Genomic DNA, 22,737 nt, shown 5'->3' on the forward strand with positions numbered 1-22,737 from the left:
CGCTGGGCGGGTGGCCCCCTGGTGCGGGCGGGCTATTCCACCATGACTCGTTCGAGTTGCTGGGGCTGGGCAAGCAGACACTTTACAGAGCAAAGGCATTAGAAAAACATTCTCAAGTTTCCGTTGCAGAGAGGCACATGCAATCCCCATAAATACCACACATCTAATTTGTCCTTAAATCTCAGAATAACGGGAGATTCACAGACAACGTTATACCTGGTGTTATATCAGACAGCGAGGTTCTGCTTGATCTTGAACAAATTGGATGTAAGTCTGGTCTGTGCGCTAGAAGAAAATTAACTGTTAATGCCAGAGCAGACAACGGAAAGGCAGAGAAAAAGTGCCTATGTAGACCCTTCCTTTTGTCATGGAGCAAAGGGCGGTAAAAATATCCACCTTGCCGTCATCAGGAAGGCAGAACTTGAATGTGATGAACAAGCATCGTTATCATTTGACACGGTATTTTGGCTCCACGATTCAGCAATGCGAGCCTTCGTGTGAGACGAGGACATGGGAGTCTCAGAGATGTCCATGCGGGTTGGCCAGCGTTAAGTCTGTGACGTTAGGACCGAGGGGTGTGTTTGGGAACGCGGAGGACCCAGCTGCTGCTGGTGTTGAGGGGGAAAATTTTTCTTCTTCCCTTCAAAGCTCCCCCGGCTGGTCTAAGAACGACATTGACACGATGAGACAGACTAACAGGAACAAATCGAATTTAATCTCGTACCTCCCGGAACCCCACACACGAGAGGTTCAAAGACAGAAAAGGTAGGGTGAGACATTTGCCATCTGGCGCTAAGGCATGGGTGGGGGCCTGGGGCCTCAGAGTGGAGGACAGTGTTGGGTAAGGAGATGTTTGCCCTGCCACACAGGCGGGCCACTCAGATATAATGTCTCTCTGGTCATAACTCTTCATTCTGGGCAGGAGCCCCAATTTTCATTCTAGGACGTTAAGGCAGGGGCACAGGTGTCTCTTGATTCGGCTACGCCTTCATGGCCTTCACCTCAGATAGGCCTCGTGCCAGAGGGGCACATTCTGGGGAGACTTGCTCTGAACCCCTTCACTGGCTTCCCCAGGAATCTGTTACAGGCCAGTAAGACATTCGTGCATGTGAACGACCCTGGAAACACCTTCTGTTCTCAGCCTACACGGCTTCTCTCCGTTTCCTTCCCTTGAAAATCCCAAGCCTGGGGCACACCCCTGGAGCCTGAGTCCCGCGGTGTGGGCCACAGTTTAGCCCTCCAACCCCATCTCTCGCCTCTCGGGGCACCCTGGGATCCTCCGGGCCAGGAGATGCCCTCTCTATCATGCTTCCATGAATTTGGTCTTTTGCCCTTTGCTTATAATGCCTTTCCTGCCCGTTTCCCTCGATCCAAAACCTACTCACTTATTTTTCAAGGCCTGACTCAACGTCCCCTCCATCGTGAAGCCTTCCAGCCCCCACAGTCATTCAACACGCATGTAACAAAAGCATCCTGCCTCTGCCCGGCACGGTGCTGATGTGAATAAAGGTGGGGATGGTCCCTCCAGGGGGTCACATATGTGCCTCCTTAGCCTACGAGGGGATGTGCAAGGTACTGGTGCGATTGAATCAAAGTGTGGTTCTTTCATTCGAGAAAGTCCCTGCCCCTGGTCGTCCTGAGCTCTGCACGTGATGAATCCGCGTCTCCGCGGAGAGTGAGACGGGAACAATCAGGTCCCAGTTTCGTGTTTGGAGTTGTTTTTGAATCTGTAGTCGGGCAACTGTCTCGAAAGGCAGACTTTGTTGAAAGAGGAAAGGGCTTTCTAGAGATACAAGTCGTCCCCTCTCATGGCGAGAACCGACTGGGCCTGTGCAGGTAGGTCACGGGCTCTTCCCTGAGCGTAGGCAGAAGTGCAGATCTGATGTGGGGAAGTTCTCACCGCACAGGAAAAGGACTTACAGAGGGCTTACAGGCTCAAGCCCCAGAGCACACCCACGTGCGCCCCACACTTCTGCGTTCGGGATCTTTCCGGACTCACCCTACACGTTTCTTCGTCCAGCTGCGCCCTCACCGTAAGCTGGTAATCCCGCAAGGACGCTGGCTGCCCCGAGTTCTGTGAGCTGCTGGTCCGGCAAATGAATGGAACCCACATGGGAACTGCCCATTTACAGTGTTAGAAGGAAACCACAGGCCCCAAATGGAATCACTCAGGCCAGGCCGCGTCACCGAACCGGGGCTTAACATCTAACCTGACTGCAGTTTCAACCTCCCCCCAGAAATGTCGTCTGAGCGGGCCAGGAATGCTCTGGTCGGCACGGTGAGGCACTCTGTCCTGAGGGCCTGTCGGTCCGAGGAAGGTGAGGTGATTCACCTGATAAGATCCCTGCCTTTTCCCCCAAGGGAAGGCCACCTGGCCTGAAGCAGTCTTGTCTTTGCTTGCCTCACCCTCCAGCCTATAGAACCTTCCATGTTGTAAACTCCCCAGAGCTCCCCTCTACTTGCTGGACAGGGTGCCGCCTGATTCGTGAGTCGATTAATAAAGCGGATCAGATCTTCACATTTACTCGGTCCAATTTTGATTTGTAACAATGGGTCGGAAGCCCGGTAGAGACCTGCACTTGCGTTTGGCCTCTGAAGCAGGGGATGGTCTCGGGGGTCCGACGCCCTCTCCGGGTGGGCAGGGTCTGAATTGGTGAAATGGTAGGTCACCCAGCTGGTGTCAGGAATCGCGTGATGCGGGGGAGCCCTCCCATCAGGGGACTCCCTGCTGACTCGTGAACGATCTGGTTCTCCCAGCGGCATCAGCATCTGGAACTGCTCAGGGGTGATGCGTGGTGACCTGGGGACTCTGGGGACGTGAGGGCAAATTCTCTGCTTCCCTGGGACACCGCCAGCCCCTTAGAGAAAGTCTGGCTTTGATGCGACTGTCGCGGCATGGTGTGCAGAGCGGGTCGAATGGGTAGCCCCCAAGTCTGGGTTCACCTGGAGGCTCAGAATGAGACCTGATTTGGAAATTGTTTGCAGATGGGATCCGTTAAGGCTCTCTAGAAGAAATCCTCCTCGATTTACGGCAGGGCCTACATCCAGCGATTGGACTGGTGCCCTTATAAGGCGGGTGAGGACAGAACCCAGGGAGAGACGGGGAGGACGCAGGCCGAGACGGGGCGATGCGGCCACGGGTCCAGGAGCGCCAAGGGCCACCAGAGGCTGGAAGAGGCGTGGGAGGGTCCTGGAGAGACCATAGGGGGCGTGGCCCTGCTGACATCTGGGCTTCAGACTTCCGGCCCCCAGCACCGTGAGGAAATCAATTTCTGTACTGTAAGCCCTCCAGGTTGGGGGACTTGGTTCGGGAAGCCACGGGAGAGGGTACCGTGTGCCCCGATGGGTGGTGCTGGTGCTCTGGGTCATGTTCCTGTTGCCCGTGTCCAGCGTGCTGCCATGGGCCCCGCAGTCTGCTCGGCTGGTGGGGGTGTGGACCTGCCCGAGGAGCCGCTGAGGGAGAGGAGGCCAGACACCCAGGACCTCAGCCTGGGATGCTGGGAGACACCGGTCACAACCCAGGAGAGGTCAAGGGACAACAGGTGGACCGCAGGCCTGTGCGGGATGCCATAAGGTAGGAAGATTTCTCCTGCACCTGGTGCCATCGGAGAAGGAAGCAGGTATGTGGCCAGCGCCCCTCTGGAAACAGGAAGCAGATCTGATAGGGAACTCGCACTTGGAAAGTCAGTGCACATATACGGGAAAGAAATGTTCCCAGTCTACAAGAGCCTGAGCTATTTTTTTATCGGAAAATCTGTGTGTTGTCAGTGGGGACTGAGCACAAGGAAAGACTAGTTATAGAAAATCTATTTATAGTTTTTGCATGTTTGAGTTTTAGTATATAAATTCCCCGGCATCCCTAAATATTTACCATAAGCTGTGTTTTTTCCCTCCTGTGTTTGCTTCCAAAACTAAACTGTGAACTCTCTGTGGGTAGAGATGATGTTGTGCCTCTTTGGATATCTGTCCCCAAGACTTAATGGGACAACCAGACACATACTATGGTGTCACTGAGTATCCGTTGAATGAATGACAATATTCAAAATGTGTAAGCAGCATTTTCTTTTATTTTTCCTCAATAGCTTTCTTTCAAATTTTTTTTAAATTTAGTATTTACTTTTATTTTTTTCCAGTCTTATTGGGATCTGTCATACAGAGCTATACGAGCCCAAGCTGCACAGCATAAGGTGCTATATGCGTACATATTGTGAAATGCTCCCCAGGAGAAGGTTAGTGAACGCCAGTCATATTTACAATGAGCCACACTTTTACAATTTTTCTTCTTGGGATGAGAACTTTCAAGATGTCTTAGCAGCTTCCAAATGTAGGGCACCGTGCTCCCCACCGTGGTCACTATGCTTGTGTCCCCAGGACTCACTCGTCTTATACCTGGAGGTTTGTACCTTTTGTCCCCTATCACTCATTCTTTGCTAGTTTAAAAAAAAAAATTTTTTTTTAATTTTTTTTCAACGTTTATTTATTTTTGGGACAGAGAGAGACAGAGCACGAACGGGGGAGGGGCAGAGAGAGAGGGAGACACAGAATCGGAAACAGGCTCCAGGCTCTGAGCCATCAGCCCAGAGCCCGACGCGGGGCTCGAACTCCCGGACCGCGAGATTGTGACCTGGCTGAAGTCGGATGCTTAACCGACTGCGCCACCCAGGCGCCCCTTAAAAATTTTTTTAATGTTTATTCATTTTTGAGAGAGAGAGAGAGAGAGCGCACGGGGGAGGGGCAGAGAGAGAGGGAGACACAGAACCCCAAGCAGGCTCCAGGCTCCGAGCTGTCAGCCCAGAGCCCGACGTGGGGCTCGAACTCACACGCTGTGAGATTATGACCTGAGCCGAAGTCGGATGCTCATCTGACTGAGCGACCCAGGCGCCCCTCTTTTCAAGTTTTAAAGAGTGTGCAAACTTTCTCAGGGGCTTTGCCTTGGACCTGCACTCTGCAAGAGCCTGAGGACCAGGGCGCAGGCTCAGGGTCCGGGAGGGGCCAGGAGGCCCCGGTGGCTCCAGGTAGGATGTCTGTCCCTGCTTGGGACCTCTGCTAGCACAGGAGTCCTGGCCCTGGGCCCCCGACTCCATCAGAGATGGAGGAGGGGGATTTTTCAGAAACAGCATAGTTTCTGGTGGGACCTTTGCAGCTGCTTTAACAAGAAACGTATTTAAAACTCCCACAGTGTAACCTGGGCTCTGAGATGAAAGGTTGGACTGAAATCGTTGCTGCTCAGAAAACCTGTCTGGGTCTGCAGTCGCCCGGCCTTTGCTGGACGTCAGAGCAAGCGAGCAGTTGAATATTCGTGGGCACGAGCTCCGCGCACCTGCTCGCACTGTGGGGGCCCGGCTACCCCGTGCTCCCACCCACCCTCACTCTTGTGAGTTCACATTCGAACCAGAAATAACGGTTTGGTCTTCTCTGGTGAGACGGAGCGTCCGGGGTAAACGACAAGCGACATTACTTCCTACGCACGGGCGAAACTGGTTCTGTGCCGGGTGAGGGCAGACCGTGGCCCTTTTTCAGAGCAGACTCTTGGAGGGTTTGGTGGGGTCTGCTGTTTGCACAAAGTGTTCATTGACACTTGGACACGTAGCTCTGATGGCTGCTCCGTATAGTGTAAGACTTTGCCCCAAACTTGAGTTTTGGGGAGGAGAAGAATTATTTTTAAGTTAATTTACTTTGAGAGAGAGAGAGCAAGTGAGGAAGGGGAAGGGAGAGACAGAATCCCAAGCTGGCTCTGAGCTGTCAGCACAGAGCCGACTCAGGGCTCGAACCCATGAACCCTGAGATCTTGACCTGAACCGAAACCAAGAGTTGGACATTTAACCGCCTGATCCCCCCAGGTGACCCAGCATATTTGCTTCTAATGGCAGCACCGTACCTGCCACGCGGCAGACCTTGACTTCACTTGAAGTTGTTTTTATTTCCTCCGGGTCGGCATTTGAGGCCGCCAAACTACTTTTCTGGTGATGCTGTGTCTCTCCCTGTTAACTCAGTCGGACGGGCCTGTTAGTAGTCGACGAGGGCACCTGCACCCCTTTACTTCCCTGGATCTTACCTGTGCTCCTGGGTGCGGTTGAACGGTCACGTCCTCCCTACAGGTACCCCTCGAATCCCAAGTCACTTACAATACACAGGACTCGGGGCCGTTAGCCCAGGCCCTCTGGGAGGCTCGGGGTTTCGGGATCTGTGTGGGCAGATTGCCTGGGTTTGAACCCTAGCCCCTCCGCCTACTGGCTGTGTGTTCCTGGCAAAGTTCCGTGACTTCTCTGTACCGCTGGGCGTCGCCAGTGGCATGGGGGGAGGGGCTCGGTCTCACTGCGGAGACGCGTTTCCCGGAGGCCCATTTCAAAGGATCAGGAGAGACCACAGACTAATCGGGCCCAACCGTCTTGCCATCTGCCCCTTGCCCCGCGCACCGGGACGTGCTCGGGCCTCGGTTTGCGGGTCCCGGATAGCGAGCTGCACAACGGCCCATTCTGTGCGCGCACACACGTAGCTGCTAAGTTTCTTGGCTCTCTGTCCTGGAAGCCAGCGTCCCTAGGCCTCGCCGTCTTCGCGGTCGGGCTCCCGCGTCGCGCACGAATCCTGGCTGAGCCTGCAGTTGCCCGTGTGACCTGACGCAAGCGGCTGACCCTCTCTGAATCTCCGTTTTCACGCGGGGGCCTCGGAGATGCTGAGACACACGTGGCAGTGCGTGAGGATCGGGGGAGACCGGGCGTGGCACGCGCTGGGGGGTCGGGTGCCCCCCAGTTTACAGAGGGAGACGGAGATTCAGCACGTAGAGGGGTGACGTGTCGGGGCGGCGTTCCGCGGATATGAGGGACCCAGAACGGTCAGGTGCGCAGAGGTCGGACGTGAGATGGTGGGAGCCAGGGGCTGGGGGAGGGGAGAATGGAGAGTTGCGGTTTCGGTTGGAGAAGGGGAACGTTTTCTGGAGACCCTCGAGTGGGGGTGATGGTTGCACAACTCTGGGAATGTCCTTCATGTCACAGAACGGAATGTGTAAAAACCGGTTAAAAAGCTAGGTTTCATGTATGTGTTACCACACCCTGCCCCCCCCCCCCCAAATGAGGTGGTAATAAGGACTCAGCCTCTGGAGGACACGTGACCCTGTAGCCCACGCCTAGCCAGGGTGCCCTGGACGTGTCACCTGCCCCAGACCCCAGAGGATTTGTGCCCTGCTTGTCAGGAGGGGACTTGGGGGGCTGCGGGGATCAGAGCAAACGGAGTGAAGGGATCTGCAGGCAGGCCTCATCGGAGCTGCGGGAGAGCTTCCTTTCTGGATGCTTCCCCTTCTCGAAGCCGCGAGCTCTGTGCACGGTGGGTTCCACGTCGGGAAGGTCGCTTGGCGAATAAAGGACGTTTGCAGGCCGCGGTCGCCGCACCACCAAGGCTTGAAATGGCAGCTTTTCTTTATCTGCTGGTGACTCAGCTCTGGGCTGGGTTCCGCGTGGTGCTGGCCGCACTTACAAAGGGCCTGGGGCAGGAATAGCCAGGAAGGCCTTCCCCAGGGCGTCACCTCAGCCTCGCGACTGGAGAGCGGGGACCCGCGGGGCCTCTCTGTCCTCACAGAACGTATTTCATGAGTTGGATGGATTTTCGTTAATTTTTGGTCACCCTCGTTCCGTGGAGCTTTGCAAACCTCGTTTGGTGAAGTCACAGCATTTAACAGACAGGAAAGGAAATTCATTCTGCTTCTTACCTGTGTCATCGCTTTATGTAATTTACTAGATAATCGAATAGCTTTCTTGGGATTCATAATTGGCTTTGTTTCAAGTGGTACATCGTATTTCTGTCTCCCTGTAGTTTCTCTGACTTATCCTTAGCTTGATTACTTTTGCTGAGTGGCGTTGAATGAAGTCGCTTTAACAGAAACACTTATTTCTTGTAAAGTCACACGGAGCAAAAACAACAGAGGGTTGTTTTCTAAGGCTTATTCTTTAAATTCGTTTTCCATTTTAATGTTTATTTATTTTTGAGAGAGAGAGAGAGAGCGCAGAGACAGAGCACAAGCAGGGGAGGGGCAGAGACACAGGGAGACCCAGAATCCGAAGCAGGCTCCAGGCTCCGAGCTGTCAGCACAGGGCCCGACGCAGGGCTCGAACTCACGGACCGCGAGATCATCACCTGAGCCGAAGTCGGCCGCTTAACCGACTGAGCCACCCAGTCGCCCTTAAATTTCTCATTTTAAAATAAATTGTTGATACGCTTTGATGCAAAACACAGATGTGTCATAGAAAATGAGTATTTTACTGTCTTGATTTATAACTTTTCAATTAAATTGTTTTCTCATTTCATTGGATGTATGTTTTCTAACAAGTGGGACCACAAATCTAGAATGCAATGTGGGCTCAAATAGATACTATTCTTGTTTAAGAAGCTCCTGAATATTTCATGTTTGGAAATGCTCGAGCATGTTTAAGCACATGCTGGCTACTGTTAGCATTTTTTATTTTCTCGATATTTTTAATCATTTTATCGACATTGTAAACATTTAAATTTAGGGGCGCCTGGGTGGATCAGTCGGTTGAATGTCTGACTTGGGCTCAGGTCATGATCTTGCGGTTTGTGGGTTCGAGCCCTGCGTCGGGCTCTGTGCTGACAGCTCAGAGCCTGGAGCCTGCTTCGGATTCTGTCTCCCTCTCTCTGTCCCTCCCCCGTTCATATTCTCTCTCTCTCTCTCTCTCTCTCTCTCTCTCAGATAAATAAGTATTTAAAAAATTAAAAAAAAAGAAACTTAAATTGCTTAAAGTAGCAGGGAAAATGAATGCTAGTGCAAATTGTGTTGATTTTTGTAGAGATGCTAACTGTAAATAGTATCACAGGTATGTTTCGGAGTGTTTTTGATACCTGTCTTTATCACAGACAGATGGATTTATATTCAAAGTCCCTCCTTTGTGGGACACCTGGGTGGCTCAGTTAAGTGTCCGACTCCAGCTCAGATCATGACCATTCCAGATCACTCCAGGTCAGATCATGACCTCCCGGTTCGTGGGTTTGAGCCCCACATCGGGCTCTGGGCTGACAGCTGGGAGCCTGGAGCCGGCTTCGGATTCTGTGTCTCCCTCTCTCTGCCCCTCCCCTGCTCATGCTCTCTCTCTCTCTCTCTCTCTCTCTCTCTGTCAAAAATAAATAAACATTTAAAAAAATTAAAAAAATAATCAAACTATGATGGAGAGTGGAGTATTGAGAAGTATCGTGTTACTTTGTACTAATTCTCACGAGTGTGGAAGGTGTTCGGGTGGTTGGGACACGCTGCAGTGACAGAAAGGTTCCCCGCAGACTCAGAAGACTGAGCTGCGTGATACTTAGGTGAACGCTAACAAATGGATCCTTGCTCAGTTTCCTTTCTTTTGTGAGCTCATTGTTAATACTTTCCATACAAATTCTTAAACCTATGAGCATGGAAACACTGCGTTTACCGCTTACACAGAATTCCGACGCGCCCATGTGACCAGAGTGATGACTGTTCAGGGCCACCACGCGATTTCCGTCCGGTGAGAATCCAGGGTGCCGATCGCATGGTGAGCCTTGTGCTGGATGAGCAGGTCGGGGCCCGTTCATCAACGGTCCTTGTGACATCCCGTGACAATTAGCTGGAATGAATGGGTTTAATTTAGAATGTAGTCACGTGTTAATTTTCCTGTTCGCTACAACAGCCGTTGTGATGTTTACCAGTCAGAACAGAAAACTTTTCGATATTGTCGTAATCACGGCAGTTACGCTAACGAATATTGGCTGGATAAACCGGGAGGTGGAAAGTTAGAGAGCTTTGAAGTCCAAGGTTCCTTCCGGCTCTGGAGAGATTCTGGAAGATTCTGGGAGATGTCCCTCTGGGGGAGAGAGCCAAGGGGAGACTGGCTTTGCCAACAGCTGGACGGAGGCAGGAAGCGATCCCCTGCAGACCGGAAAGACGCTGAAGCTGGGGTTCGGGAGGGGGACCCATACCTACACTGTTTCACGCCCCCGACTCTTGGAGCAGGCGAGACCTCAGAGACGGGGCTGTGGGTGCCCGGGGTGGGCAGAACTAGGCATCGGGGCTCCCGGCACTCCATCTGGGAGGGAGCAGAAGGCCAGAGGTGTGGGCACCCGGGACCGGTCCAGCTGGGACGTCGGCAGGAACCAGCGTGGGCAGATGACCAACCGATGGCAGTGGGAGGAGCTGCCCGGTGTTTGGTGTGTGTGAGGTCCCCAGACCCCCTGGGCAGCCCCAGCCAAGGCTGATACCGAGTTTCCTGCCGGTCAAGCGGGAAGGGGACTCAGAGTTAGATTTCAGTTGTTTTCGGGAGAATGAAGAGCAGGTACGTCGAGCAGGCGTGAGTCAGTAATCCGCGGCTGGCTTCTCCACGCGCGTGTATGTGCCACGCGAGTTATGTGAACACAGTCCGGAGTCAGACAGCGCCAGCTTAGATACACACGCACGCGGGCTCCCACCGGGCACGGTCACTGAGCTCGGCACGCTGCCGTCAGCAGCAGACGTTCAACCCCAAAATAATTATCGTTGGGTAAATTACCCACGAGGAGAAGGTTAAAAAGCCCTGGGGGCGAGAGGTGTGGAGGGAACATCTTTAGATTCTGGTTTGAACAAACCGGCTGGAAAATGCAATTTGGGAAAACCAGGAGCGTGCGTGTGCAAGGGAGGGAGGGGCAGAGAGAGAGGGAGAGAGGGAGAGAGAGAGAGAGAGAGAGAGAATCCCAAGAAGGGGCTGAGCTGTCAGCGCACAGCCCGATGTGGGGCTCGATCCCACGAACTGTGAGATTGTGACCTGAGCCGAAACCAGGAGTTGGACGTTCAACGGATGGAGCCACCCAGGTGCCCCCCACCCCCCAAAGTCAGAAGTTTTATTGTCTCAGTCTATAAGAAGCCAGGGAATTGGAAGTTCAGGCCTGGTTTGGTGGCTCTATTATGATGTCAACGGTTCTTACTCTTTTAGCTTTCCATTCTTAATGTGTTGATTGCTTCCTCATTATTGCCAGATGGCTGCTGTACCTCCAGGAATCACATCTGCATTCCAGCCCAAAGGGGTACATATCTCATAAGCTCCAAGACTGTCACATGGCCACTTGGGGCTGCATGGCGGCTCAGAAAAAAAATAAAACAGTTGCCCTTTCAATGTCTACGGTAGATGAATCCATGTAGGTTGGTCACTCAAAATCCATTCCTCATTACTTTCTCTCTTGCCTTCCTCAGGCAGTAAGTGTTACAGGCAATTCTTCCTTTTCTTTCTTGTCTTTCTTCTAACTCCCATGTGAAGGGGTTATTTATAACCTCACCACTTAGGCTGGGAATCCTGTGGGTCCCTGACACGTGCCCACCACCACTAGAGAACATTTGTTGAATTAATATAACTGCCTGCAGCTCTCACTTTCTGAAATTCTAGTCCTGTAGACAATTCTGCAGCAGGGCTGGGGAAAGGTCAAGAAAAATAGAGGCTGAGATATGTATGGAGCCTTGGAAGTCAGAGTGGTGGGATGCGGGATTCAATTTTTGTTTGACATTAGATTTCGACGTAGACACTCCTGATTCTGATAATGCTGGGCTGGATAATTCAGACCAATCCTCCCACCACACACAGTTTAAAGAGCTGAATAAAATCTCTAAACAGCTTCTTAAAAGCATCAAAGACTTGCCCTGAGAGCAAGGACTTCTGGGGACAAGTTCGGAGAGGGGTCAGGATCCGGAGAGGTCAGCCCAGCAGTGGGGGCCAGTTTTGCCCTTTGGGGCATTTGCCGATCTGGAGGAGGGGTGAGGCTGGGTTGGGCTTTTAGTGCTTTGTAGGGCTTGGGGAAAAGCCAGAGTCCAAGGACCACCAGGGCTTAGGACGTGATAAAAACCTGCTTCGGCCCGGGATCCAAAAGGACTGCTCCTTGTGAATGAGGGTGAAGCGGAAAAAACCCGCCTCGGGCAGACCACGGTCATCTGGTTACCCCTGAAAATCTCAAACCGCGAATTTGGAGTAGGGCAATTCTTTTTTTTTTTTTTTTTTTAATTTTTTTTTTTAATTTTTTTTCAACGTTTATTTATTTTTGGGACAGAGAGAGACAGAGCATGAATGGGGGAGGGGCAGAGAGAGAGGGAGACACAGAATCAGAAACAGGCTCCAGGCTCTGGGCCATCAGCCCAGAGCCCGACGCGGGGCTCGAACTCACAGACCGCGAGATCATGACCTGGCTGAAGTTGGACGCTTAACCGACTGCGCCACCCAGGCGCCCCTGGAGTAGGGCAATTCTAGCGTGCTCGCGTCCCCCAGACAGCCGGCAAAAGATGTAGAAAATCCTCCTTGGAGAAAGGTAACATCATCTCAGTCCTTGAACTTCTGCAAATAACTTTTTTTTTAAAGTTTATTTATTGTAATAATATATTGTACAATAATATATTGTATTACAATATTATATATATTGTATATATTATATACAATAATATATTATTACAATATTATATATTGTAATAATAATAAATAAATTATTTATTTATTTATTGACAATTTATTGTCGAGTTAGTAACATAACTGTGCACAGTGTGCTCTTGGTAGATGCCCATGATTCAACACTTACAACACCCAGTGCCCATCACCCACTTTCCCCTCTCCCCCATCGCCCATCCACCCTCAATTAGTTCTCTGTATTTAAAAGTCTTTTATGGTTTGCCTCCTGTTTGTAACTGTATATTTTTTTCTTTCCCTTCCCCCATGGGCTTCCGTTAAGTTTTTCAACTTCCACATATGAGTGAAATCATATGATATCTGTCTTTCTCTAATTTCACTTAGCCTAATTACCCTCCAGTTCTATCCACGTTGCTGCACATGGCAAGATTTCATTTTTCATCGCCGAGTCGTATTCCATTGTATATATAAACCACATCTTCTTTATCCATTCATCAGTCGATGGACATTTGGGCTCTTCCCAAATTTGGCTACTGTTGAAATGCTGCTATAAACACTGGGGTACATGTGCTCCTATGAATCAGCACTCCTGCATCCCTTGGGTAAATTCCTAGCAGTGCTATTGCTGGGACGTGGGGTGATTCAATCTGCAAAGAAATTTTTCTAAAAAGTTTGACATACAGTGAAAACTTACTGGACATATGAGGAGCTAGGACACCATAAGCAAGAACCAGCAGAAATAAAAGACACTAGATCAGACCCGGAAGGAACTCAAAATATTTGAACGATGGCATTTCCCTTTGATATTTTCTTATTGTTTTGGGGCCACAGAATTTATATAGCATAATTACCACCGTTAAAAGAAATGATTGGTGGGGCACTTGGGTGGCTCAGTCAGTTAAGCGTCCGACTTCGGCTCAGGTCATGATCTCACAGCTCGTGGGTTCGAGCCCCGCGTCGGGCTCTGTGCTGACAGCTCGGAGCCTGGAGCCCGCTTCGGATTCTGTGTCTCCCTCTCTCTCTGCCCCTCCCCTGATCACACACTCTCTCTCCCTCTTTCTCTCTCTCTGTCTCGAAAATAAACATTAAAACATTTCTTAAAAAGGAGAAATGATTGGTATAACATCGAAAGCAGAAAACAGAGCTGGGAAGGAGCACACCACTATTCTGTTGCTGGTTTCTGAGATCAGCCAACTCTGGTGTTTGTCTCCTCTTTTCCATTTCCATATTTTCCAAATCTTCTTTAATGAGAATTGATACTGGGAGACACACGAGTGAAAGAGAAAGTGATAAAATGTATAACCCAAAGCACGGCTGGATTCACAGTGCACAACCTCCACAGCTGTCCAGGGTCCTGGGCTCAGGAGGACCTTGTGCTTGGTTTAATGCTTTGCTGCTTCGCTCTTGAAATTCTTCGTTTTTGTTTTTTTTGTTTTTGTTTTTTTTAATGTTTATTTATTTTGACAGAGAGAGAGACAGAGTGGAGGAGGGACACAGAGAGAGGGAGACACAGAATCTGAAGCAGGCTCCAGACTCCCAGCACAGAGCCCCAGGCTAGGGCTCGAACCCGTGAACCCCTAGATGATGACCCAAGCCAAAGTCGGAAGTTCAACCGACCGAGTCACCCAGGCGCCCCCGTCTTGAAATTCTTAATAACTTTTTAACAAGGAGTCCTGTTTTCATTTGTCCTTGGCCTCCCCAGTCCTGCGTAGCCGGTCCTGACCCAGAGGCAATCAAACGCTGATCCGATGACCCCCTGTCAACACTACGACTCGCCCTAGTAGGTGCACTTCGCCGTTGAAAGGCGTCTAGTTTCCAAGTTGCAGGCGTGGCCAGGCAGCTGCAGGACGTGTCGAGGTACGGAGCAAAGACCCCAGGGCCAGGAGCGTGCAGAGCCCGTCCTAGTCTAGGACTAGCTCTCCGTAAGCCGTCCCTTCCAGCTCTCCCGCCGTTGGAATCGCAACCGTGAGCGGCACAGTTAGCGCGCCAGGGTCCGGGCGGATCAACGCCGATGGATTTGTTTCGCGCGCAGCCTGCAAGGTACCCGGTGCTCTGAGATCTGCTCCGAACCGTGATGCGCTTCCAGCGCCCCCACCGGGGTTTGCCGGTCACGTTCCAGGACGTGTGCGCTTGCTTACTGGACGCGCTGACTTCTCTGGAATTTCTTTCACTGCCCTGTCAGACAGCCCCACACAGGAGGCACGGTGAGTTTCCCAGGCGCCGGGCCAGAGGCGTCAAGTGTGCACGTGACAACCCTGCGGTTTACTGAACGTGTAGCAACTTCCCGGCCCCTGCTAGGCTCTTACTTTAACCCCTTGAAACGGATTGGTGGTACTCTTACCCCCGCAATTATTTCAGATCAGGAAACCGAGGTTTAAGAAGGTTAAGAAAGTCGCCCGAAGAGGTCTGGCTCCAAAAGCACGTGCCCTTGACAACTGCACTGGACCAACGCCAACAACAGAGTCCCGCTCGCTGTCTGGCTGCCCCGACCCCAAAGTCAGATGGTGTGGGGGGGGGGGGAGGTGGAAGCTGCGAGGGAAAAACGCCACTGGGGGCTTTTGCAGGGGCTGGGGCGTGAAGGGCACGACAGTTTGGGAAAACCCACCCTAGCAGCCCTGGCCCCGCCCCGGCCCCGCCCCGCGGCCGCACGCCCGCCCACCCCCCACCCCCGCGCCGCCGCGGGCACCTGCGGGCGGCAGCCGCGCGCGCACACACCGCCCCCTCGCGCAGCGCCCACCTCTCCCCGCGCACGTGTTCCGAGGCCCCGCCCCCGCTCCCGCCCCCGCCGCAGGTGTCCGGGGAGAGGCGGGCCGGGAGGGCGCGCTCGCGGGACCGGGGCCCGGGCGTCCCCGCCGCGCCGCGCGGTCCTCGCCGAGGCAGAGGCGGCGGCGGCAGCAGGTGGAGCGGGTTCCCGGTCCGGCCCGGGGCTCCGGGGAGGTCGGGTCGCCGCGCGGGGCACCGGCCCCTCCGCCCCCTCCCCACCCCCCCAGACCTGTGCTCCCGGAAGGGAGCCGCCGGCTGCTCCGGGGTCCGCGGGGGGGAGCTCGCCGGGCGGCGCGGGCGGGGCCCCGGTGGCGCGCCCGCCTCCCCCTCCGGCTCGCGCGCGGGAAGCGGCGGCTCTTCCCCGGGACTCCGGGCGCTCCTTGCGCGGCCCTCGCCGGCTTTGCCTCCGGGGCCCTCTAGCCTTGTCGTCCGCCGGAGTTCTCCACCGACCGCTTTCCTCCATTTGGGGACACTTCCCGCCGGCGACGCCCGAGCGCCCCCTGAGGGTCCGGCCGCCGGAGCTGCGGGGTCCCGGCCCTGCTCGCCGCCCCCGACCCTCGAGGCTCTCCCGCCGGCCTGCCTCCTCCCAGCCTCCGGCCTCGACCTGGGGGTGCGGACCTGGTCCCGTCTGCGCCCCCCAACACCCCCGGAAGGAGTGCGGTCCTCCGAGGCCCCGCCGCCGGCCATGGCCTTCACTTTCGCCGCTTTCTGCTACATGCTGTCCCTGGTGCTGTGCGCCGCGCTCATCTTCTTCGCCATCTGGCACGTGAGTAACCGGCCGCGACTTCTAACTCTTGCCGTGCGCCCCTTCCCGGCTTCTCTGAAGTGCACCTGAGGCAGGGGACAGGTGGCGGCATCCCGAGCCGGCGGCCCCGCGCTCCCTCGGAGCCCGGCTGCTGGCGGGGGGAGCGCAGGTTCCCGGGCGAGCCCCCCACCAGCCCCGGTGCGGGGCCCGGGGCGCGCGGCTGCAACCCCCCGCCCAGCCGGCTCCTCCCTGTCCGCAGTTGCGGGCCCGGCGGTTAGTCTAGTAACTGTAACAACTAACCCGGAGCGTGTCAGCGTCTGGCCGAGGCACGTTTGGAGACAAAGTGGGAGAGGGCGCGCGGCGAGCCGGGCCCGGAGGGCAGGGGACCGGAGGTGGAGGTCGCCTGTCCCGCGGCGAGTCTCCCCGTCCTCCGCTGCCACCAGCCCCTGCAAGACCCCAGCAGGTGGCAGACTGTCGGCGCCGGCGTCCCGCCGCCCTCCCCGGGCTACGCGGGCTGGGGGCCGTGGAGGTGGGCCGCGGGTCTGCAGGCGCGCTGTGGGTCCCGGGCGTGGAGCGCTTCTGCGTGGGGACCGGGGGAGGCCGCAGCGCGGAGACCAAGCAGCGCTTGGCAAGCCCACCGCCCTCAAGGCCCCCTGCCCTCGCCCGCGGGGGGCCGGTGGGGAGGGGAATGGTGAGGTCGCCAGTTCCGGACGGAGCCCGCGGCGCGCAGCCTCCCGGCCCAGCGAGCCCGGAGGCGGGGAGGGACCCTGGGATGGATTCCCGGAGGCTCGTCTCTGGCGAGCCCTGCGGAGCGCGCCTGCAGGGGCAGGTGCCGGGGAAGCAGACCAGGAGGGTAGCGGGGTGGGTGGGATGCTGGTGTTTCGTAGGAGAGGTTTCTAGAGCGTGAGACTAGGCTAGCGCAGCCCCTGGTACAGGCTCTCTGAGAGCGAGGACAGAGACCGGGCGGCAGGGAAGATGCTTGCTGGGCTTCCTTCCACAGCCCCAAAGTGAGAGTTGACCTGGGTGGTCCCCAGGCCTCCCCTTGCGTCTGGATGGTGCAAGTCTGTGCATCAGTCGGTTTAGGAATCTAGGGGGAGTTGGGGGTGAGGTGGGGTGGGGGGAGAAGGAATTCAGACACAGGAATTTCAGGCCGGATCAAAAATCCTGCGGTGGGAAGTGATGGCATTTTGTGGCCTCTCCTCTGCCCCAGGATCCCAGGTCTAATCCTCGCTACAGCATTGAGTCTAGAAGTTGTTGACGGTTATTAGGCGAGAATGAAACTTTACCTAGTTTAGAAGGAAAAGGGGTGCAGGGCAGATCACGCCCCAACAGGGCAGCACATACGTGCTCATGTCTTCAAGGGAGTTTTCTCTGCTTCCTTGGATTTGGGGAGTTTCCTTGCATTTCAGAAGGCTCATGATTCCCTTTTTTCAGACACTTCACTTGCTGTTTCCTCGTGTCTTTGCCTTGGCCAGAGGGTGGCAGGAACCAGGGCCTCCATCAAACTGCCAGGACTGGAGTTGTCTGAACAAACCTCTGAAGCAGAGCGGGTAACCAGCAAGAATAATTTGCTGTCACTCGGGGGAAGATAATAAATAATTCAAGAGCAGGTTAATTAAATGGATGGTGGGTGCCGCCCGTTGGCTAACAGATGTGTGAATCAAAGCCAGGCGTGCCGTGATCCCCCATCGGCCCCGCCAGCCGGGTCCCCAGCGCCCACCCCCTTGGCCAGGGGTAGTCGAATGCCGTCAGGTCCCGACCAGATTCCCGGTGGGAGTGCTGAGATTCCAGTTTCTAATAATGAAAGGAATCCGTGCTGTTTGAATCCACATTAGAGGAAGCGTTCCTGAGTCTCTAGCCTCTTGTTTCTTTCGTCTGTTCCTTCTCCCTTCCTCCGGATCAAACAGCCCAGAGCCTCCCCTCATCGATCGGGCTGCTGAACACTGAAAGGGGAAATCGATGCACATGTTGTATGTGTGGGTGTTGCTCATACAGTGGTAATTACTTCAAGGGAAATTTAGGAGAGCGAGTTCTGGGTTGGGCGGTGGTTTGCTTTCTTTCTGGCTTCTTCCTCCGATATTTTTTGATCTGATAAGGCGTTTTGATCGCTTAGCCTATGTGAACATCCCCAGGAATGAATGAATTGGTCACTTAACATACACCGCAGCTGGGGACATGCCCCGTTGCCGGGTCTAGGCCGTAAGTCACGAAGACGGCACTTTCTTCTTGTCAATGGTACACACCTGCTTAGGGGTCATGATGGTAGCTACTGGCATTGAGTGTGGACAGCAGGCCGGTTCTAGGCACCGAATGTTTACTTCCCACCGGAGGCCTGGGAGAAGGGGTGGCTGTGGCCATAAGCATATCGCTTTCAAGTCTCATGTTTCACTTTGAAAATTTATTTGCGTTTGTTTTCAAATGAAAATATTTTGAATTACCGGCTAATTTTACATCAGCCGCTATTTGCCACATTTGGAATGTACAGAATGTGAGGGTTTGTTTTCCGGCGTGTCTGTGTGTGTGTGGCTTTGCATGCCTGTGGGCACATGGGCTCTTTCTGCCCCGGAAGCCCTTTACTCCTCACAGCGGACATCTTATGGGCCAGGGAACTGTGGATCAGAGAGGTTATGAAACTTGCACAGCTGCTGTGTGTCACAACTGGGACTGCAGCTGAGTCCGAGCCTGGTGTGCCCGTGTCTTTTTTCCAGCTGTGGTTATTATCTTGGGCGTGTTTAACTTTGATAATAGTGGATCACGCTTTTACCCAGAGGATTACGTTTCTCTGCATAAATAAGATATCTGGAGCTGGAACTTCTGGTTGGAATCATAATCACAGAGACACCTAACATGTGTCCCTTTTAAGAGGAGGAGATTCTGTTTCTTTTTGTAAAAAAAAAAAAAAAAATCAGTGTTTCTGCTCATAAAACGATACAGGCTCCTTGTGGAAAATTTCGAAAATACAGGGACATCTATAGAACAAGATCACCGTTAACCTTATCCTCCAGAAAAGATTTGGGTGTTTCTTCTTTCAAACATTGTGTGTTTTAAAAAATTGCCTCTGGATGTTTAGAAGGGAGAAGAGGTGTTGTGAAGGGTTTCGGATGTGGACTGATGTCCGTTTCCAGCCAGGATAAAATGAGCAGCATTTACTGGCACCAGGCCTCTCAGCACCAGCTTGGTTGGGCCTTTTGCCGACCGTCACGTTTGTATAAATACAGACGAAATCAGTCTTCGAAAAGATCAAAGTTTCATTTTCAGGGTTTTGGCTTTTAAAGGTTTTTTTTTTTTATGTTTATTTATTTTTGAGAGAGAGAGAGAGAGAGAGAGAGAGAGAGAGAGAGAGAGCGCGCGCGGGAGCAAGTGAGTGGGGGAGGGGCAGAGACAGATGGAAACACAGACCCCGAAGCAGGCTCCGGGCTCCAAGCTGTCAGCACAGAGCCCGACGCGGGGCTCGAACCCACAAGCTGTGAGATCGCCACCTGAGCCGAAGTTGGACACTTAACCGACTGAGCCCCCCAGGCACCCTTAAAATTTTTTAGTACCTAGAGTCACTTTTTTTTTTTTTCAACGTTTATTTATTTTTGGGACAGAGAGAGACAGAGCATGAACGGGGGAGGGGCAGAGAGAGAGGGAGACACAGAATCGGAAACAGGCTCCAGGCTCTAGGCTCTGAGCCATCAGCCCAGAGCCCGACGCGGGGCTCGAACTCACAGACCTCGAGATCGTGACCTGGCTGAAGTCGGATGCTTAACCGACTGCGCCACCCAGGCGTCCCCAGCCTGTCTTTTTGAGACCCTGCTTTGGTCTCTTGGGTAAGGGTGCCTGTTCCGTCGGGGACAGCTCATCCCCTCTCGCGGCCGAGGTCCCTAGCCAGCGGTGTGGACGCCTCTCCAGCCCCCGCCTGGAGGAAGGAAGCTCCGCGAGCACCTGTTCTGGGTCACCGGGTGTCTCCAGAGCCGGGATGTTGCTCCGCAAGTACGAGGGCTCAGCGAACACCCGCAGGATAGCTTCTCCCTCTCCTTGGGCTCCACGCGCTTCTGGCCGATGGAGCTCGTTTCTCACGTGGCTTCTGCCCACGGGTGGTTTGGGCACGTGTGTTTTCTGCCGTCCCAGCACCTGGAAACTTGGGAACCTGTTGTGTTCCGGAAGAAGACTGGCCATCGCCGGGGGTGCAGGGCGCGGGGTGGGGCTTGTGTGGGGGGCACGGGGTGGGGACAGGTGCTGGCTGTTCCCAGAGAGAGTGTCTTCCATCGGGTGTGATGAGTGGGCTGGCTGCCCCTGCAGGGGACAGCCTACAGCATCATCGTGGTGGGTCCCCCACCGTCAGGTGGCAGAGGGGAGGGAGGAGCAGAGGAGGGGCACGGGCCCCCAGCCTGACTGCTCGATGAGGTTCCCGGCCCGGCTGGGGTGGGATGTTGTGGGCCCACCGTGACGTCTGACTGTGACGTTCGAGGGGCTGAACAAGCAGCAAAGGCAGATACGGTTGTGATCGGAGCATCCTCCTGTCCTGGCCCTGCAGCCGTGCTGGGCCCAGTCCCCTCCTGCACTGCAAGGCCCGTTCACCTGGCTTGACTCCTGTCCGGCACCCCCACCCCTGCCCACGGCCTGCATGGGGTTCCCCGCTGCTGTTCTCCCTCCGGGCAGGTCTGCAGACTGGCTCCCTCCCCACCCCACGCCCGCTGCCCTGTGGATGTCCGGTCTCCTGTGCCCTGTCGGCCATGCCCTCGGGGGTCCCCGCAGGACCCGGCATCTGTCACAGTCTCGTGCCCTCTCCACGGCCCCTGCTTTTCTTGGGGGGGGGAGGGGGTTGGGCAGGGCTCTCTTGCATGCACTCTGCTGCCCTGGTCGTGGCCCCATGTGACTGGGACCATTTCCTGTGCCCCACCCTGTGTCACTGGCCCTCACCCACCTCCAGCCAGCTCTCACCACTGCTCTCGGCCCCTTGTGCTCACGGTCTCCGAGGGACCCGCCAGGGACTCCCCGTCTGCCCATGCCCAGGGCCGCTGGAGTGGGGTCGTGTGTGGCTCACCTTCACCTCCTGGCCCTCCAGTCAGGTGATCCTGGCTGGTTCTTTCGGCTCCTGCGATGCTGGTCCACATCCGTGGTGTTTTCCCAGAGCCCCTGAAGGCCCAGCCCCCTCCTTGCAGAAGATCTCCCTTGGGGCCGACGGAGAGGGCACAGTCACTGACAGGGACACCTGGACGCCTGCCTGTCCCTGAACTAATGCCTCTGCTGCCACATTTCTCCTTCCTTCCCAGACTCAGAGCCTCTCCTGCCGGAGGCTCCGTCTTCCCCTGCTGGCGCCCGGGGATGTTGCCCGCCTCCTGTCCCCAGCTCCCGCATCCTCGACCGCCGGCCCATCCCCCGGAGTCTCTGAGCCTGCGGATGAGCCATTTGTCCGGGCCCTCCTGACTCGGGGGCCGGAGTCGCCTCACCTCGTCCTGCCTCCCCGCTCCCTCTTTCTGTTCTTGTAGCAAGTGCACAGAAAAGCAGAGGCCGAGAAGCCTCCTGGTCGCGTCATCTGGAATCAGCAGATGTTAGCGCTTTGTTGCTTTGATTTCTTGTCCACACTATTTCAGGCATTTATTTCCTCTGGCCGCTGCCTTGCGCCCACCTCTTCTCCGGTGGCTGTGGCCTATCTGGTGGCCATGGCCTCGCGCCTACCTCTTCTCTGGTGGCTGTGGCTTATCTGTGGCCTTGACGCTCTGGCCCGCATCCTCCTCATGGCTGCTCTCATGGCCTCTGTGTTCCTCCTCGTCTCCTCTTCCTCCCCTCCCTCCGCTGCCCTGTGGCTGCCCAGTGCCCGTGTGCCGGTGCCCCCGACCCTGCAGACTGTGTGTTGGGCCGCCTGCCCCACACCCTCGGCCGTGCCCTCCCCGTCCCCACGGTGACCGCCCACGGTGGCCCCGTCTCCCCGTCAGCATGTATTCCCGCCCCCCCCCCCCCCCCCCCCCCCCGCCCCGCAACCTCAGCCCAGGCCCTCGCTCTCAGAGCGTGCCCTTCCAGACCAGCACCCTTGGTTAAATGTCACCGGGATGGGGCGCCTGGGTGGCGCAGTCGGTTAAGCGTCCGACTTCAGCCAGGTCACGATCTCGCGGTCCATGAGTTCGAGCCCCGCGTCGGGCTCTGGGCTGATGGCTCAGAGCCTGGAGCCTGTTTCCGATTCTGTGTCTCCCTCTCTCTCTGCCCCTCCCCTGTTCACGCTCTGTCTCTCTCTGTCCCAAAAATAAATAAATGTTGAAAAAAAATTAAAAAAAAAAAAATGTCACCGGGATGACCCCCACCCCCCAGCCCCAGCCGCCGGAGTGACCATCGTTCCCGCTAATAGGACCTGTCCGTGTTACCTTCCTACCACTTTCGTGGCGGCCCAGCTAACAGTTCGACCTCATTCCTGGTCTTCCGTGTTCTGGACGTTCTCACCTTCCTGCAGGTACCTGCTGGGGCTGTCCCCCCGGGGCACTCTGCCCACACCTGTGTTCACCTGCGCTCCGCCCCAGCCTCTGTCCTCGGCCCCCTGGTCTGAGCACTGCCGCCGAATCAGCGGTCCCTTTTGTCTCTGCACGTGGACTGCAAGCTCTTCTGGGGCGGGAGCTGCCCCCCTCATTTGTAACCTGCGTCCTCTGCACACGTCCCTGTGGTCGGATCTGGGTAACTTACTGCCCCAACCCAGGCTGGCAAACTCCCGCTCAGCGGATGGTCTCCCAGACCCTCCTGGTTATAGCAGCAATCCAGGTGCTTATTAAAAATGCACGTTCCTGGGCCCCACTGGAGGCCCGCCTGGGAGGTGGGAGCCCAGAATCCCCGAGTTGGGGGAGACGCTCGATGCGGCGTGTCAGCCTGGGTGCT

At 55.2% G+C, this 22,737-nt stretch overlaps 1 protein-coding gene across 16 annotated transcripts in view; it reads left to right on the forward strand.

Annotated features, from left to right (window-relative positions):
• CNIH3 (cornichon family AMPA receptor auxiliary protein 3) overlaps positions 1-22,737 on the forward strand; it is a 220,236-nt gene that overhangs the window by 68,251 nt on the left and 129,248 nt on the right. For 5 of the 16 annotated variants that reach the window (XR_006591398.1, XR_006591399.1, XR_006591400.1 and 2 more), the window contains exon 1: positions 15,428-15,912. The exons of 1 other annotated variant lie outside the window; for it this stretch is intronic. Coding sequence is in view for 7 of the 15 variants with exons in the window: in XM_023248023.2 (XP_023103791.2) it covers positions 15,832-15,912 (81 nt within the window). In the remaining 8 variants the exon portion in view is untranslated. Of the gene's footprint in view, positions 1-15,389; positions 15,913-22,737 lie in introns of those variants that run through there. 10 more of the 16 variants (XM_023248021.2, XM_023248015.2, XR_006591404.1 and 7 more) reach the window with 7 other exon arrangements.

Source organism: Felis catus, chromosome F1 (assembly GCF_018350175.1).
Source record: "Felis catus isolate Fca126 chromosome F1, F.catus_Fca126_mat1.0, whole genome shotgun sequence".
NCBI classification, from domain to species: Eukaryota; Metazoa; Chordata; class Mammalia; order Carnivora; family Felidae; genus Felis; species Felis catus.